Here is a 16,720-nt window from a genome sequence, read left to right as displayed (position 1 = left end):
CTGTCTTGGTCTGGAGTGGATTTATATATCCTGGATCCCCACGCTGCGTGGTTATTTTATGCCAGTATGGATCTTGTTTGCGTAAAGGTAAGACCGTTTCAATCGCTCTTTGTGCCTTCAATTCGTTCTTTCAGAGACAAGCAAACCTGGATTAGCAGCAAGGTGAAGGTACGCAACAGGGACAGCAAGAGACGGGACGGGGGAATCACGCGAAGAAAGCTCGCATTGGGGAAGAGAGTGGACGTGGGATGGAAAGGGAGAAAGGAGAAGAGCCGAACTTGTTCTCGGGCCTCGAAGGCACTGTTGTGCCTATCTATCTGCGGCGATGCCCGTGGTAGCTCTCTATCTCGGTTGTATCAGCTTTGATGCTCTCTGTCACTGAGGATGCGGGATGGAAGTACTCACCTTGCGGTGTTCTACTGCATAGCACAGCAGCCGTGCTTCTCATTGAAGCTAATCCGCTCTCCCGCGGCCACTCTCTGCGCCTGGCCAGCCGGCGAAGCCAACGCGGCCGCCGCCGGACCGGCAACAGCAAACGGATCCGAGGAGTAGACCGTCACGTAGACGCTGTCCAGATGTCCTCCGCCGAGCTTTGTCTCCGTGGCGAGGATATGAACTAGCCCCTCGACCGAGACTGCAGCGCCAGAGCCGTCGTCGGTGCGCAAGATGGTGCGGCCGGGAGTGTCGCACATGGCGTCGAGGGCCACGGTGATGACGGCGTGGAGGCCTGGGGTGTGGTATAGGCCGCAGGCGTGGTAGTTTCGGTCATCGGGCTCGCGGTAGAAGAGGGTGACGGGCGCGTCGGTGGCGTGGACACCGCCGGTTGCGAAGGAGATCGGTCTGGTGCGAGACATGGTGGTTGTTGCGGCGGCTGTTGTGATGCTGGCGAACTCGGTCGTTGGCTCGAATCGGAATGCGACTTGCTAGGGAGGTGGAATGGTCCAAATTCTGCTTCAGCGTGCTTTGATGTCGTCGTTGCTTTGATATCTCGGATGTTTGCTGGTGTGGAATGGTAATGGAAGGCTGTTGTGGAAGAGTTTGCTGGCTGGCGGATGTGAAGTCGCGGTCTGGGAGCTGTAAAGGCGATGCACGACGTTTGTTGATCACAGCCGAGTACGCCGCCACGCATCCGACAACGCAAATGATTCGAGAACATCCATCTACATGGAATACAGCCTTTGCACCCTTCACGATAACTCCACGACGAGCAGTACCATTCCATGATCTACTCTCTTTACGTCTTGAACATCGCAGCATTTGCCGCCGACAGAAGCCAGTCGCCAGTCCCACCGCCGGGACCTCATCATCCAGGGAAGCGCAGCAATGGAGGCAAAGCACCAAACTCGTACACTACAGCATACATGACAGCGCCTCGACAACGAAGAAGACCTCGACATTGTGCTGTGAGAGCTGACAACAGCAAGTTCCAGCCACCGTCTTCCAGAAGGACCCACAACCGACCGCACGACGCACCATGGGCAGCATCCGTGGCGACGTAAAGAGTGTGAGCAACAACTGAGGCACTGTCTTTCGCTCCCTGAGTACGCCTCGTCGGCATCACCTCACCAATCTGGGCCCAGCAGACACGGCCACCCACGGTCGAATACAGACGACGATGAGCTATCGCAAAGAAGAGAACGGCGGGCAAGACGGAGCAGGCATGGTATTGAAATGAGCGGTCACGACATGAGGACGCCTGTGGCAGAACAGAGCCGAAAGAGGAGGAAAAGGCGAGCGTAGATCGATGGATTGTTTGGCGAAGCTACCTCGTAGATTAACTCGGATTCCGTCTATCCTCGAGCTAGCAACCTTCCAATGCCGGTCTACAACTCCCGTGCTGCGTGGCGAGACCAGAATGCCCCTGCACGACAACCCTCAGAACACACTCCAACTCCAGAGAGACACAGAGCAATTCCGGTGGTAGTCATGACTGCAACCACATCCCGAAGTTTCGAGATTAGAGGCAGCTGTTGCGGTCGTAGGTCTGGCAGTTGATCGGGACTATGGGCGAGAACGTTAGCAAGTTTTTGCGGATCATCCAGGTGCCGATGGGTGTACTCACTGGTGTAGGGCGTGCCTGCATCGATCCTGTTTGGGTCGGCCAGGTTGTTCGCCCTGGCGATGTCACCTGCGAGCAGGAAGTCAGCACATGTCGTGAACGTCGATGTCGAGGAATCGCAAAAGTCGGGGCATGCGTACAGACTCCCACGACGTCGTGGTAGATTTCTTGGGCGATCTTGGTGAGGGTGTCTCCACTGCGCGCGACGTATTGCTGGGAGTTGGTGGCACCGCAATCGAATTCTGGATCGCGCGTTAGGACATCCTTCATGAGACCTGCTGTGCTGGTACTCACGAGGGGTGATGGTGATTGGATTCCGCTGGGCCTGGACGGCGGCAACGCTCAAGAGAGCAGCGACGAGGGCGGTGAACTGCATGTTGACGGATGCGTGTTGGGAGTTGTGTTTGTTGGACGACCTGGAATGGCTTCGGAGCTGTTGGAGTGCCGGTTGAGTGAATGAAAGCGTGATGATCCAAAAGCAAGGCGATTTCGCTGTCTTCTTATACCCGCTGTGAGCAGTGAACGTCATGCAGCGGCGGTGCCTCCAAGCAGCACGGTCTTGTTGCCAATACCAGGCTATGCATCTTAGCTTGTTTGATCATTGTTGTGAAATGCAACGCTTGCCGGCTCGTGTCCATCTGCCGACATTGAACCTTCCGGGAGAGCATGGATTGACCAGCAAGGTAAGATTCGTCAGAATTCACGCTGACCTGTCGATCCGGCCAGTAGTCCAGCTGAACTCATCGCCAGGATGAGATCTCTAAAATAGCCACAGAGACTTGGCCGATCACAATAGTGTCGTTTCCAAGAAGCATGGCAGTGATGAAGAAGCAGGACCTCTGGAGATGCCGACTCTCTCATTACCCACGCTCCCGCACACGCAGTATCCCTGCATGTTGAAATAAAGCGCTATGTGCACAGCCATCTTCCGGCAAGTGTCGGTACGTCCATATACCAACCGATGGACATTGCTCGGAGCAGACACATGGGTCCCAAGAATAGCTGGACATGCATTCCTTGACGATCCGGCCAACTTGTTCCTGAACACCTTGACTTCAATGACGCTGAAACTGGGCAAGGCCTAGAACCTATCCGACGGCCTCCGAAGTCCAGCTCGTATCGCAATGCAAAAAGAAACATGAAGCTCGTGATCGTGGTCAGAAAGATGCCGATTGTCACTATTCTGGATGCCACAGCCGCTGGTGAATTTCCGGATGGCCAGGCCAGGCCTTGATATGCAAAAGGCTTGTGGGCATATCCTTCCTGGCGATCCGAACGGTGCTGTGGTATGAGACAGGAGTCAAGACCTTTGTTTTGAAGAGGGAGTCCCACTCGGTCATTGTGGTGCAACGATCGCAGGGGAAAGGGTGGAGAAGAGATGGACCTCCGAAATGTGGTGTTGTCCTCTGGGGATGGCTTCCTGGCAGCCGTCAGAGTGGCAGGCGTGTGTATACACCTACATCTGCTGGACTGTACGACTAATTGAATCGAAAAGTTCAACACAGTGCCAAGTACGAGGTGAGTTGGAGGTTGTGCATACAATTTCGTGGGAGGGTCTGATGATTGTGCAGTTAGCATAACTGGACAGCAGTTTAGCAATCCGAACTCGCAAGCGCCGAGGGCACTGCGACTGCTCCAGGTGACAAGCCACATGCCACAAGATTTTGAGACACTTCGTTTCGATAAAATGCAGACAGATTAGCACGACTCCTTCGCCCGCCAGGCCAATAACATGATGTTCCGAACTCCGAATGCCTCTGCATATATCATCAGAGGCACTCTGCCATCGTGGCTCTCTCTCCTCCATCGACTCGTTCCGGGAAACCGCAATGGTCTTGGAATCTACTATACGCACGGTACCCGTCAAACGTCGAAATGGAAAGCTTCAGAGCTGTGAGCCATGCCGGCAAAAGAAGCTGTCCTGCGATCACAGACTTCCACATTGCAGTCGATGCGTTCGACGCGGAGCAGTCAACTTATGCTACTACCATCCGGCGCCTTTGACAAAATCGACACCTTCAATACTGCCCTCGCCAGCGACTACCTCAATCGTCTCTGCGAGAACTTCTGTAGCACCTCCACAGGACTCGCCAGCGGCTCTGCCACAGGATGGAAATGCCGCCCGTCGCACAGGCACTCGAGCGGAGAGCGCACCAGCAACGGATCGGTTTCAGGGGATCTTGAGTGTCCCTTCTGCTGGCATTCTTATGGAGCCTTCTGACAGGACCCGGATTCCGGAGTTCCTTGGCCATTCAAGCTCGTCTGCGGTGGTCGCGGAGCTCAACGACACTTTGGGGATTGATGCAGCGCCGGAGGTCGCTCCCGAGACTCCCCTCGTCGAATGCATCCCAGAGTCTGCCATCAGACAGGGAATCGAAGTGCTGTCATTCTTTCAAGATGCTGAGCAAATACGAAATCTCGTGGATCGATGCTTCGAATCAGGGGACGGAGAAGCGTTCCTGATCTACAGACCGATCTATTACGCTTGGCTGGACCATATGTTGCCGTTGATTACAGAGGCAACGCGAACACACTCTCTGGCAAAGCTGTCAGCTCTGACCTGGCGGAATACACAACGTCCTCTTGTCGCCGATGGTGCTTTGTCAGCCATAGATTGGGCGCTTCGTGCAACTGGCGAGCACCTGCGATGGGAGTCCGTGGGCCTACTCTTATCGCTTATCGGGATGCTGTTCGGGTTTCTACAATTACATGATCCGGCACTTCGATCTTATTCCAAAATCGGCCGGGCACGGTTGCTGGACAAGCAGGTGCATCTCATCGACATATGTATAGACTTCAGCAAAAGATGTGGAAGCCGCAACGACCTCATGGTCTGTCTCCTGTATGACAGGATGCTGGTAGTATCTTTCATCCGCGGCGACACCTCGATTGAAGTCTGGACCAGCCTGAGCGCAGCGTTTGATGCTATCGTGCTCGCGGGAATTCACCTGGAGAAGCGTGTGGATGTCCATACGCCGTTCTTCCTCTGTGAGCTTCGCATAAGACTGTTTCTGATATGTTTTAGCATGGTAAGCGCCACAGACTCCGCTTGACCCATCTGAGATGCTAGCTTGGGCCGTTAAATGTTGCTGACCGATCGAATGCGCTCAGGACAAGTTTTTGGCCACGTTCATGGGACGACCACCGCATCTCAGCTATCGTTACTCGGTGCTACAACAACCGCACGAGCTGAGTGATGACGAGCTTTGCTCGCATGAGGCCGATCTACAAGCGGCCCTCGTCAAGAGCGATGTTGGGGTGCTCAAGTCAGGTCCACCTACTCGAATGACGTGGCGCAGGATACAGTGGCAACGACCTGTGATCCGGGAAGACATATTGGAAATTGCCATTGGCACAAAGTACCAGAACCTGCACGACCTACAAGATCGTATCCGGTGAGTTAAAAAGGCGCAAAAAGTTGCCTCGTGTTGACAACATCCAGAACTGTCCGGATGCGGCATCAGCAACAGATAGATTCGATGCCAGAATTCGCCAGAATCGATCCTGAGACCGTCTTGACCAGGATACAACATGATCCCACGTTTCTCATCCCGGGTCGAAACTCACGTTGGCGTCGCATCGACGTTCAGTGCCTGGTCTCAAGTCACTGTGGTGAGAACCTCTTGTCAAAGCTCGAACCCAGAGGTGCATGGCTAACAACGGCACGCCAAAAGCAACTCGCCACGGTGAATTCCTCCTAGAAAGGGCACTATTCAACAAGCACAAAGTCGACTCCTCAGGGCTCATCGCTGCTGCACGGAGTCTCTTGACACTTGTTCTGAAAGCGCATGGGTTGAGACAATCGTGCTACGAGTATCAAGTTGACATAGTCGACGTGGTGGGTGATTACATGAATTGCTGGCGCTGCGCCGACCGCAGCTAATGGCTACTCTAGCTGGCGTTCTACGGTGTGCCTAGTGGAGGAGTCCTCGCAATGGAAATGCTAAAGCGAGATCAGAAGCAAATTTCCAATGCCGGATATTCGCGGTCCGAGATTCTGCAGCAGTTGAGTGTACTTGTCGCCGCCCTCGAGGCAGTCAGTAAGTTGCAATTATTCAACCTTCTCGAATAGACGATCTACAATGGCTGACATGATCGGCATTCATCAGGCTCGGAGGAGAGCAATTATGCAATATGCGCAATGGGACTCAACGCCATCAAGAAAGTGCTGGATCGAGTGCTATCGCGACCTGCTCCTCGAGCGACTGAAGTTGAGACCATGCAGCCTGACACATGGGTCGATCCATTCCAGGTGTACATCGATAACGACGCGGACTTCTTGCAGTGGCTGAACTCGGTCGAATTTCAAGCAGACGGAACGATCGAGCCCGCGCTGCTGAGTTAGACGAATAGCTTCGGTTTTGAAGAATGAACGACCAACAGTACCCATGCGCTGCTGGGTAAGGGAACTCGTCGAGGCGTTCGATACGGACCGGCACATCGCCAGCTGCCTGCACCTGTCCCGAATCCATTGCCTGTTCGGAATTCATCGATCGATTGATACCTGCATGATCCTACCTGGCCGGAACGGATGATATCCCGTTAATACTCTTGGACGGACGAAGAGCAAATTCCCACAGGTGCAAGCAATGTCTCCACTGGCAACGGAATCGTGTTCGCGTCAGATTCGCCGAGTCGTCGTCGTCAGGCGAACGACAAAACCCTGGTCAATCGCCGGTCCAGCCAGCTCCATTGCTCGTAGGTTCAACTTCGGCAGCATGGTATGGAAATGACTGTCCCGGGTTCACGTCAGGCATAAGGAGGAGGCGTGAGTCGTCGCACCTCCGAAGCACAATCTCATCATTCCCTCAACAACTCGACTATCCTTCGATCGAGAACTCGCCAACCAACATGAAAGTCACTACCATCATTGCTGCTCTCCTGAGCGTTGCGGTCGTCGATGCGCAGAACAACGCACAGTGTCGCAAGCTGGGTGAGTAACAGGTGTGGCAGCAGCATCCCAGGACGACATGCTCACACACGCGCATCAGGTCTGCCTTGCCACGCCACGAAGACGATACCATACGTTGTGAAGAAAGGCGACACGCTCACCCACATCGCCCACGACATCTACAAAAGGAAGGTCGGCATTTGCGATTTGGCGTAAGTAACCAAAGGGCAGAAGGCCTGCAGCTACCCGAGATGGTCTTCTCGGGCTACGCTGGCGGTTCTCAGCCTGCCCTTAGACAATTTGCGTCCAAACCACTGCTGACCCTTCCGTCCTTCTGTTTTAGATACACGAACCATATTGGCTATAACCCGGATCTCATCTACGAAGACCAGACCCTCCTGAGTGAGTCATACCCAAAGGCGAAGCTCTTGAAAACTGGCTGACTCCTTCGCCCTTGCCTCTCAGTTCCCACCGACTGCAAGACCATCGACGATGGCAGCTGCTTGAAGAAACATGTCAGCTGAAGGCACTGACGGCGGACTGCCCGTAACATAGCCTCACAAGACGGAGATGCAGGACTGCGACGGGTTGTCGGAAGAGGGACCATGTGATTGGAACAACCATGCGGATGCAAGGACAATGTGAACGCAAGCGCAAGGACAATAACACTCTTCTTCAGCCAAATATCAATGCTTCCCAAAACGCCGTCGCTAAATGTCAACAGCGCGTATGATCACGCTGATCAGAATAACCTAATAGGTCACCGTCCGAGTCGGCTTTGGCCTCGATCCCAACAGCTCATTCCAATCGCCCTTCGCCACCACCGGTTTTGCCTTCCAATTCACCGTCGTTTGCGTCCCATCGTATCTTCGGCCGGCCGACTCTCGCAGAGGCTGCTCGATGGAGTATATCGGAGCAGCACTCCTCCCAGGAGCGAACGACGATCTCTTCGCAGGCTTGACGGTGCCTAGTTCCGTAATGTCTGGAACACTGCTTCCGACTTGGATCGAGTACATGCTTGATCGTGTTGGCAGATCCAACTCGCCGGACCAGTTGCCCTTTGTGATGCGTTGCCAGAAGGATGCCCGACGTTGAGGTATCGGTCGGGGTTCAGGACGAGGTGGATCGAGGTCGGCATTGTAGTAAGAGCAGCAGACGGATTCTTGGAAACGGACACGCTTGTGGCTCTTCTTGGTGGATGAAGATGTGGTGCCGGAAGAGGTGCTGCTGCGGTCGGTGTCGTTGCTGCAGATACTGGCTCGAGCGCTGTCGTGACGCTTGTTGTCGTTGCTGGGATCCGATGGTCTGGCTCGACCTGCATCGGATGCAGAGTCAAGCGACGGCAACTCGAAGTCCATGGGAAACGCCTCGATGCCAGAAAGATCGGGCACGTTCATACACGTCTTTGTGCTGGTCATGTGTTTGCTTGCGTGATGGTGGCTTTCGCGGAGAGGCGACGTCTGGAGAAAAGGTCGAGGAATGCTGGACGGAGATTTGCGATGGTTTTCAGAGCGTGGAGATGGTCGGCGTTTCAGTGTACAGCCTTGCCGTGGGAAACCGGGTACGTGAAGATTGGATATGCGAGATGGGTTACAGCCGCGAAGTTTGGTGGAACAAGAGGAGTGCGGAAAAAAGAACTGGTCACTGTCGCAGGAGGAGTCGCGAAAGCATTTGTACCACAGCACCTTTTGGACCACACAGCAGTCGTGTTGGGATCGCTAGCGCGTGTTGTGAATAGTTGCGTGCCACGCACAGATTCTCCACAGCCAGATTATCAACCAGATGCATCTATGCATATTTCTGTACAGCGCCGATATCCAACCGTTACCGGCCAGGGCGAAAAGCTCCGCTATTGGCCGCCTCCTGCCAAGTGCACCGTCGGAGTGGTCAAGTGCCGGAGAAATGCAGGGCGGTGGATTGGGGACTGACAGGGTTCCACCGAGTTTCAGAGATAGGCAATTGATGGATACGATGAGACAGTCTGTACCACGACGTCTGTCATATCGCAATTGTTTCACTGAAACGAACCGCACTCGCTTAATAACAGAGCCCAGTCGTCTCCTCGTTTGGCGGAGTCAATTAAGGTCAGTTTCGCTGGTGGTGCAAACGAAGCCTCGACCATTGTCGACACGGAAGCGGTACGACACGGGTCCAACGTTACATGAATCGACTCCTTGTGGGCTGGACATGATTGGAAAAATGCGGGCGCCAACGATATCTCTGCTCCCTCCGCTTGTCCGACCGTCTCCACGAGCACGTTGCCGTCAACGGCTACCACAACTATCTCTGCTAGGCAAGGATTCGCTCGGATCTCAGATCCGTCGCCCGTTGTCCTGCAAGCACCCACTTGGTCTTACGATACCCTGGCATAGTACATGCAGTTGACAGAACTTTGAGCATTCAAGTGGAAAATGCACAATGTACCTGTTTCGATACAGCGGACAAGCTTCCGGACCTTGCAGCGGGCGTTCGCAGGATTGAGTATAACCTTCGCTTGTGCGCCTCCTCATCATCCTCCGCCCTGTTCGGGCGTGGGACAATCGGCGCTCAACGTTCGACCGTGGAGCGGAGTGGACTGGGCAGTCTGGGCTTTCAACTTGCTGCGCTCAAGTCGCACAAGATCGCAAGAGTATTCTGCTCAGCTGGACCTGCAGAAAATTACATCTTGCAGTGGTGGTGACGTGGAAGACGTGCCGACGCACTCAAAAGCGCCACTCGATCTGTCAGACCTTGTGCAGGAGTCGACTTTTGCCACGGAAGTTGGAAGTCAAGAATCTTGGCCCCAAAGTCGGCGTCTACTCGCGATAACGCATGAATCATTGATTGTCTCGGGAAGTGCCCTGTTGAGAGGCAAGCTGAAGAGCTCGTACAGTGGTTCCCACTTGTCGACATGGACGCTTCTCGTTGAATGATCCGAGCGGCGATATGTTGCCATTAATTCGGCCGGTAATCCGAGCTGTGATGGATGCGGCTCTGCAATGGTGCCATTCGCCTCTCGCGATCGCATGTTATTGCGCCGAGTCATCGCTCTCGGGATGCGGCGCCATCTGTAGCTTCTGCGCCCACACGTGGCAGCTGGTTTGAAAACACATGGCACTGTCGGATTGACGCATTCCATGGCTCTCTATTCTCGACGTGGCATCGGAATGCAATGCAGACAGGCCCTCGCCTCTCATTGATTGCTTTCCGAAGACACAAGGAATGCTTCAGGTTCGAGACCTTGGTCCATACTGCAGATTCAGGGAGAAAGTGGTCGGATCAGTGGAGTGTTAATATCGAGAATGCGGTGAGGTGAGCGGCGCCGGGATGATGGCGAGAAAGTCGGCAGCTTTGCAAAGGACGATGACGCCTGTCCCAACGGCTCCGACATCTGAGACGGAGCAGGGCAGTCGTCAATGGAGGGACTCCAAAGTTGGTGTCATGACCATAGAATGGATGCAAGTAGGATCCGCTGGGTGAACAACGGAGGAAGAGCACTTCCAAAGTTCCAAGATGAGGTGGCCATTGCCCGTTATTTCGGCTTCTCCTGGCGTGAACTTTAAATCACGGGAGTGGTTTCGTTGGAGCAATGCGAGAGACGTGAATCCTATCATCGTGGCCAGTACTTCCTTCAGAATGTCTGAGCTTCACGGCACGCTACCATCGCCTCTACGATAGCGATGAGCTCGGCACTTTCGCTCTGTGGCAAAGCTTTGGCCGAGGGCGTGGCAATTCTCTATGGGTGTACGGTTCTCACAGCGGCTTTCACATACTCTATCTTCCAGCGGGAGTTCTGGTTCGAAACGACTGATGAGGAGACATCTCATCTTCGAAAAGGTGAGCGTGGTGTCGAAGTCTCTCATACCTTTCCGAAAGCTGAGCCTGCCTCGAAGCATCACACGAGCTCTGGTCTCTTTCCGTGAAGAATGACGCGATATCGCACATTTTCCTTCGAGTGCCCAGCGGTCCTCAGCTGCACTATCTGGAACCTCGAGAGCAAGTCAAGAATGCCAGCACGCTCGTTGTACTGCTTCATGGCTTCCCGGACTCCGGCTACCTCTTCTCCCGGCAATTACGATCGTGGCGGATGAAGGCTGCTGTTGTGGCCTTGGATTTGCCAGGATACGGTGGAAGTGACAGCCTCCCGTCATACGGCCCGGATCAGATGCTCAATACGATAGCGGAGGCCCTCATCGAGCTCAAGCGGCGTTACCTGGGTCCTTCAAACGGGGCCGCAAGATGTGTTCTTGTCGGCCATGACTGGGGTGAGTAGTCAAGGGTAGAGGGCCTGCAGCTCATCCTTGAGACTACACCTCGAGCCTTGCCTCGAACAACATCTGACTCGTCCACCATTGGATTTACAGGTGGCGTCATTGGCTATCGAATTGCCGCTGAGTCCAAAGGCTTGATCGATGAGTTCGTGGCGATAAACTCAATTTATGTAAGAGTCTCACTTGGCCACTCAAGTAGTGGATATCGCTAACACCTGACAGCCTCGTTTCGCGGCACAGATCCTGAAGTCTCATGTTTCTCAAGCGAGTCAGTACATTGCGAAGTGGGAGATTTCTCAGGCGAGTCGATGCCGGACCACTTCATTGAGCTATTCCATGGCTTCTGACATAAAAGGCAGGCCAAGTCTGAGCTCGCACCGGTTGCTTCACAGCTTAAGAAGTCAGGATATGTATGACAGCTCCACTTGATGACCCAACATCCCCACTGACTTGGAGAAGACATACATGTTGACTCTACCGTTACCTCTTGCGAAGCTGTTCCCGCGGGTGTGTACATGCTTGATAAAGCTGGCGCATGCAATCCAATACAAGCAGTAAGTCCCGGCCATGCGACTCCCTATTTTGCTCCGTTATCTGACCTCACTCAGCACGTCAAGCCATTCGGCAGTACAGATTGCAATACGCAAAGCCAAATCCCACGGTCCGGGCCCACTAGAAAGCAAATCGGTCTCCGAGACTGGTCTGGCATATGGGCCGTCCGTGTATGCACGCTCTTTGACCAGCCCACCTGGCGATTGGGGTGACAAGATCAGGCTCTACAGCGATGGGCTCTTACGTCAACCATGGACGCCTTCATATGATGGACGGGACAAGCAATCGCAACTCGTTGATGCAAGGCTTCTCAACGACTCGTGGACCTTCAAATGCCCAGTCAGCATCATCTTCGGGCTCCGAGACGTTGCTCTCGATCCTCGCGTTGTGCTCGACGGCATCGAAGATCACTTTCAGCCGGACTCGGAGGACTCGCTTCAAGCATCTGTGCTGGCCAACGAACGGATCACGAGGCTGCCGAAGTGTGGACACTGGTCTCTTCTGGAGCACGACGGTGCAGAGGCTCTGAACAGCGTCATCTCTCGGATCTGTTTGGACGATCGTGGGACGTGGCAATAAAGTCGAGCATCACTGGTGGTTAGCTCAATGCAACGGACGTACAGGATAAGACGACCCCAAAGACATGCAGTACAGCAGGGACTGTTCGACATGCGACCGCAGCGTGCGCCACACATGTCGAAGTGATGGGCGGGGCTGAAACACCACAGTGCACGTCGCTTCTGCCGCTAGTGCCGCTAGCCTCCTATTAGGCTCTCGGCGCCGACTTTCGCGGACTTCGCGGGGACTAAATCTAGGCCTTCACTCTTCTCTCCCGTCCATCACGAGGAGCACGTTGACACCTCAGTCATCCATCACTCATTGTCTTCGTAAGTGCCCTGGTCTTCCGTTTGCCTCTCTGTCAACTCCGTGTCTGAACCACCTCATCGATCCCCGAGAAACGTGACGAAAAGGCGTTTTTGTCACATTCTCATTGGTCGCAGAGAAGTGCGCATCGGGCATTGAATATTTCGAATCGCCGAAGGGTCCCCGAACCCGAAGAAACAAACCAAACATCTCGTCTCCAAAAAATCACAACACCTCGCTTGATCCACTCTTTTGCAGCCGAACCTCGATCCGCTTGCAGCAAGACCACACTCATACCGCTCTCCGTTCTTGGGAGCATCGACGACGCCAATCATGGCAACCACCGACAGCTCAACACCCGATCGCGGAGCGAAGAAAATCGCGTGTCTCGAATGCAGGAAATCGCATGTAAAATGCCACTGGAAGACTTCAGTATGCCCGCGATGCACTCAAAAGGGTCTGGAATGCGTGTGGGTGGCTTCTCGGAGAGGCGGGAAAGGCAAATCCAAGCAGCCGCCGCAGCAAGCTGGCAATGCGATGTCGAGCAACGCTAATCAGCAGGCCGCAACGGGACTTGAACTGACCATGATCACTCCTATGTCGACCGACAATGACACATCCAGCCCTCCCGAGTCATCACACTCCAACCTCTCGCTATCATCTCAGTCAGCACTCTCATCGTCAGACGATTACCTCACCAATTGCTACTTCACCCACTTTCACGTGGCTCACCCGATCTTGCTTCCAAGAATCCCATACGACACAGCGCCGTACCCGGAACACCTGAAGGCCACCGTCAAGTTCATAGGCAGTCACTACGCCACCGGCGTCAACATCTCCACCGACACGCTGAAGCTCCACGTTGCCGCTTTGCTTGGAAACAGCGACGACAAGACGCCGGAGATGGTTCAAACACTACTGCTGTGTGCAATCGCCCTTCACTCCCGATACGAGCCAACTCAAGCCATGTCCGCTATCGACAAGGCCGCCACAATGGCCATTGAGCTTGGCATGAATCTCTCTGGGTATGCTGCAGCCACGAGCGAAGGCAATATTCAATATGAGGAGAGCCTCCGCCGCACGTGGTGGGAAATCTTCATCACCGACGGCTACCTGGCTGCTCTGCACTCCCGCACCAACTTTCGCTCGAACAGCGTCATCATCACTACGATGCTTCCGTGCGAAGACAAGTACTACACCACCGGAGCTGTCCTGCCACCGCCAGCGACTCTAGCACAGTTCGATAGTCGACTCTGGAACTTTGAAGAGATTCACTTCTCGTCGTACTCCTTTCGAATCGATGCTGTCCGCATCCTGGCTCGAGTGATTGCCGTCTCGAAAGCAAACGACACCCACGCCGATGCAATTCAGTCGCTCGATATCGAAATCGCGAGCTGGAAGCACAGCCTGCCGCTCAATAAAGCTGAGACCATCGCTCGCAGCTGCGATGGTGACCCGCTCATGTTCCAGGCATTCGCTTTCATTGATTTTGCGACCATCCTCTTGCACTTCCCACGATCTGAACTGCCGATCCTCATGCCGCCGTCTGCCAACGTCTCCTGTGCACAAAAATCCATGCAGCAGGTAAAAGCATCAAGTTGTTCACTTTCTGGCGACATACTAACGCATCACAGGTCTCTCCAACCTCGTCGCAACATGCCGCTAGGGCGCTGATCGCTTCCCGCGACATCATCAGCCTCGCAGGCCTGCCAGTGGCAAAGCACTCTCCATTCCTCATTTGCGGTCTCGTCTATGCCTGCGTTGTACAGCTGACGGCATACTGCACCTATCCCCACGACAGTCCAGGGAACCAAGGTCGGGTGCACTTGGCCCTCGGCGTACTGAGGTCGTTCAGTTGCAACTGGAACGTCGCTGACTTCGTCTTGCAAAAGCTGAGAGTTGCAGCCCATGATGTGTTCAATGTCCAACCCGAAGCTACAGGAATCGAAGCTGGAGACATGAACGGAGGGTTCGATTTCTCAACCATCCCCGGACTGAACTTCCCCTGGATGAACTTTCCTCCATACGACCCGGACATGCTCAATGATGCCATGATGGGAGCTGGAATGCCTGGTGCTGGGATGCCTGGAGCCGGGATGCCTGGAGCCGACATGTCTGGAAACGGGATGCCTCAGCCTGGTTTCATGGGATCTTGAACTTGATCGCGCCAACATTTGACGTGCTCATACAGGACTAACACACACTTCAACAGTCCTTTCCCGCCTTGCAACATGCTGCTCTTTCCTTGCGCGATTCGACGCCGATTCCAACACCACGCCCAATCCAAAATGCCCATTTGTATGTATACGGCACAATCGCCCTCCACTCCAAGCACATGCTATTGAGCCGCAAACAATCTCTAACGCCCACTCTTACAGGATCGCTTTGCCCTTTCTTCACTGCGCAGCATATCTTATCACCAATTTTCTCGACTGCTTGCTCGACTCGTCGCCATCCATCACCGGGATGAGGCGTGCTTTCTGGATTGGCGGCTTGTCATAGCTCGTGAGCAATCGATAGTCTCTGAGACTGTCGTCACCGCACGAGTCAGCACCTGCAGCATTTTCCACGAACGATCGGAAGACGGACTCACCTTTCGATCAAAGACGCATGCCGATGGCGCAGCTGGTACCTTATGTCCGAGACACCAGCGAAAACAAGATCCCCAATCACGAACGCGAACGACCCATTTGCCAGATGCAGCACTTGCGCTTTCAGCTCTCCAATTGCAAATTCCTGGCCATCCGCGAAGTCGCCTCCCAAGTCTGATTCCATGCTTTTTTCGCCATTCATGCTATACTTGCGCTTCAACACACGATGCAGCGCTGTCATGCTGCGATTTGCAGTGATCTCCGGCGCCATACCTTGGCTTTGCATCAACTGGCAGCGAAGATACCACGCTGCGGAGGGATATCGAGGGTCATCATGCGTGGAGAGGATGTTCTGGACGGTGTATCCATGACGTCGGACGATGGCCAGCGCGCGATCAGCAGCGATGGTGGATATCGCAGTACTGGCATGATTGTTGTCCAGATGAGAGTCGATAATGGCGGCTTTCTGGGTGATGGGACAAGCAATCACGAATTGCCATGTCTCCGTCAATTCCTCATACAGCGGGTGGAGCGATGGTTTGAGTTTACTGTCCGATCGGTCTGGGAGTGGAGGAGGGAGCTCAGCATCGAGGGACTTCGGTTTCGCAGGATGCTTCATGGCCGGCGCGGCCATACCAGGTGATGGCGTGCATCCTTTTGTGGATCTGTGATGAGGCAGGAACTGGCTGATGCTGGATATGCGCTGAATTCGTTGGCGAATCTCCATCGGTTGGACTGCTGAAGGAGGAACACAAAGACGGAGGATGAGCGTACATGTACCCCACGCACTCACGCGTGATCGGTTCGTTTAGCCTTGTTGTACCCTCGTTGATGTTGGGCATACCCCAGCCGACCAGGCTCTTCGACCAACAATAACAAGAGAATTCGACTCGGACCACGTTTTTGCTCGTCCAGAAATAGGTAACAAGATCTGTGAGCCAGAGGCAATGACTGAGGTATACCGAATGGTGTTCTCTTCCATCGTAAAAAGTTGCACAATGGGCAGAACGCGCCCCTGATTACCATATCCGTCATCAGCAACTTCGGCTCAGAACATAGCCAGTTGTAGCGTCGCTTTTTGCATTGGCGTTCGAGAAAGCGTGCTCGTTCTGATCCGCTAGCTGGGATGGGTGCCTGCATACCAGGGTGGATGGCATCTCATCTTGTGAGATCGAAATCTAGATGGGCTGCCACGATGATGATCAAGGGTAACCTCATTCATTGATCCAACGCCATCGGGAACTATTTGACAGTCGTTCACTTCGTTGCACGAACACCCGCCACAGCGACTTGTGCGTCTTGCGACCGTTCAGCTGTGGTCGACAATGCCGGCACTGGCTAGTGGGTGGCAAGGATGTTGAACATGGAACGCACGCACGAAGAAGGAACTGTCAGTGCGTCGCGGTGGATCGAACATGAAACGAACCAGCACAATCTCCTCGAGATGAACTGAAGGAATCTCGAACGAACGGTCTGGCCCCTACCATTTCGCCCATATTTGGATCTCGTGTGG

General features: G+C 54.1%; 6 protein-coding genes across 6 annotated transcripts; 3 read left to right on the top strand and 3 right to left on the bottom strand.

Moving 5' to 3' along the window:
• Positions 1–416: 416 nt before the first annotated feature.
• MYCGRDRAFT_95203 (uncharacterized protein) lies at positions 417–854 on the bottom strand (the record flags this gene model as incomplete). The annotated part of the gene is made up of 1 exon (XM_003850003.1): positions 417–854. One exon carries the CDS (start codon positions 852–854, stop codon positions 417–419), a length of 438 nt encoding a protein of 145 aa, XP_003850051.1.
• Positions 855–1,729: 875 nt separating this feature from the next.
• MYCGRDRAFT_105487 (LysM domain-containing protein) lies at positions 1,730–2,482 on the bottom strand (the record flags this gene model as incomplete). The annotated part of the gene is made up of 4 exons (XM_003850002.1): positions 1,730–2,001; positions 2,063–2,128; positions 2,200–2,301; positions 2,354–2,482. The coding sequence occupies 4 exons, from the start codon at positions 2,433–2,435 to the stop codon at positions 1,958–1,960; spliced, it is 294 nt and encodes a 97-aa protein (XP_003850050.1).
• A 1,312-nt stretch (positions 2,483–3,794) lies between these two features.
• On the top strand, positions 3,795–6,404 carry MYCGRDRAFT_110483 (uncharacterized protein; the record flags this gene model as incomplete). Its single annotated transcript, XM_003850313.1, has 5 exons — positions 3,795–3,952; positions 4,008–5,088; positions 5,171–5,454; positions 5,978–6,099; positions 6,169–6,404. The coding sequence occupies 5 exons, from the start codon at positions 3,795–3,797 to the stop codon at positions 6,402–6,404; spliced, it is 1,881 nt and encodes a 626-aa protein (XP_003850361.1).
• Positions 6,405–7,702: 1,298 nt separating this feature from the next.
• Positions 7,703–8,650, bottom strand: MYCGRDRAFT_110482 (uncharacterized protein; the record flags this gene model as incomplete). Its single annotated transcript, XM_003850001.1, has 1 exon — positions 7,703–8,650. The coding sequence occupies one exon, from the start codon at positions 8,366–8,368 to the stop codon at positions 7,703–7,705; it is 666 nt and encodes a 221-aa protein (XP_003850049.1).
• A 1,903-nt stretch (positions 8,651–10,553) lies between these two features.
• Positions 10,554–12,331, top strand: MYCGRDRAFT_110481 (uncharacterized protein; the record flags this gene model as incomplete). Its single annotated transcript, XM_003850314.1, has 5 exons — positions 10,554–10,766; positions 10,823–11,194; positions 11,294–11,370; positions 11,729–11,754; positions 11,809–12,331. 5 exons carry the CDS (start codon positions 10,610–10,612, stop codon positions 12,329–12,331), a joined length of 1,155 nt encoding a protein of 384 aa, XP_003850362.1.
• Positions 12,332–12,949: 618 nt separating this feature from the next.
• On the top strand, positions 12,950–16,083 carry MYCGRDRAFT_100994 (uncharacterized protein; the record flags this gene model as incomplete). Its single annotated transcript, XM_003850315.1, has 3 exons — positions 12,950–14,200; positions 14,251–14,585; positions 16,065–16,083. 3 exons carry the CDS (start codon positions 12,950–12,952, stop codon positions 16,081–16,083), a joined length of 1,605 nt encoding a protein of 534 aa, XP_003850363.1.
• Between the last annotated feature and the right edge of the window lie 637 nt (positions 16,084–16,720).

The sequence above is a fragment of the Zymoseptoria tritici genome, chromosome 8, assembly GCF_000219625.1.
Source record: "Zymoseptoria tritici IPO323 chromosome 8, whole genome shotgun sequence".
NCBI lineage: Eukaryota > Fungi > Ascomycota > Dothideomycetes > Mycosphaerellales > Mycosphaerellaceae > Zymoseptoria > Zymoseptoria tritici.
The sequence above is the reverse complement of the archived record's forward strand: the minus strand, read 5'-3'. Positions and strand labels throughout refer to the sequence as shown.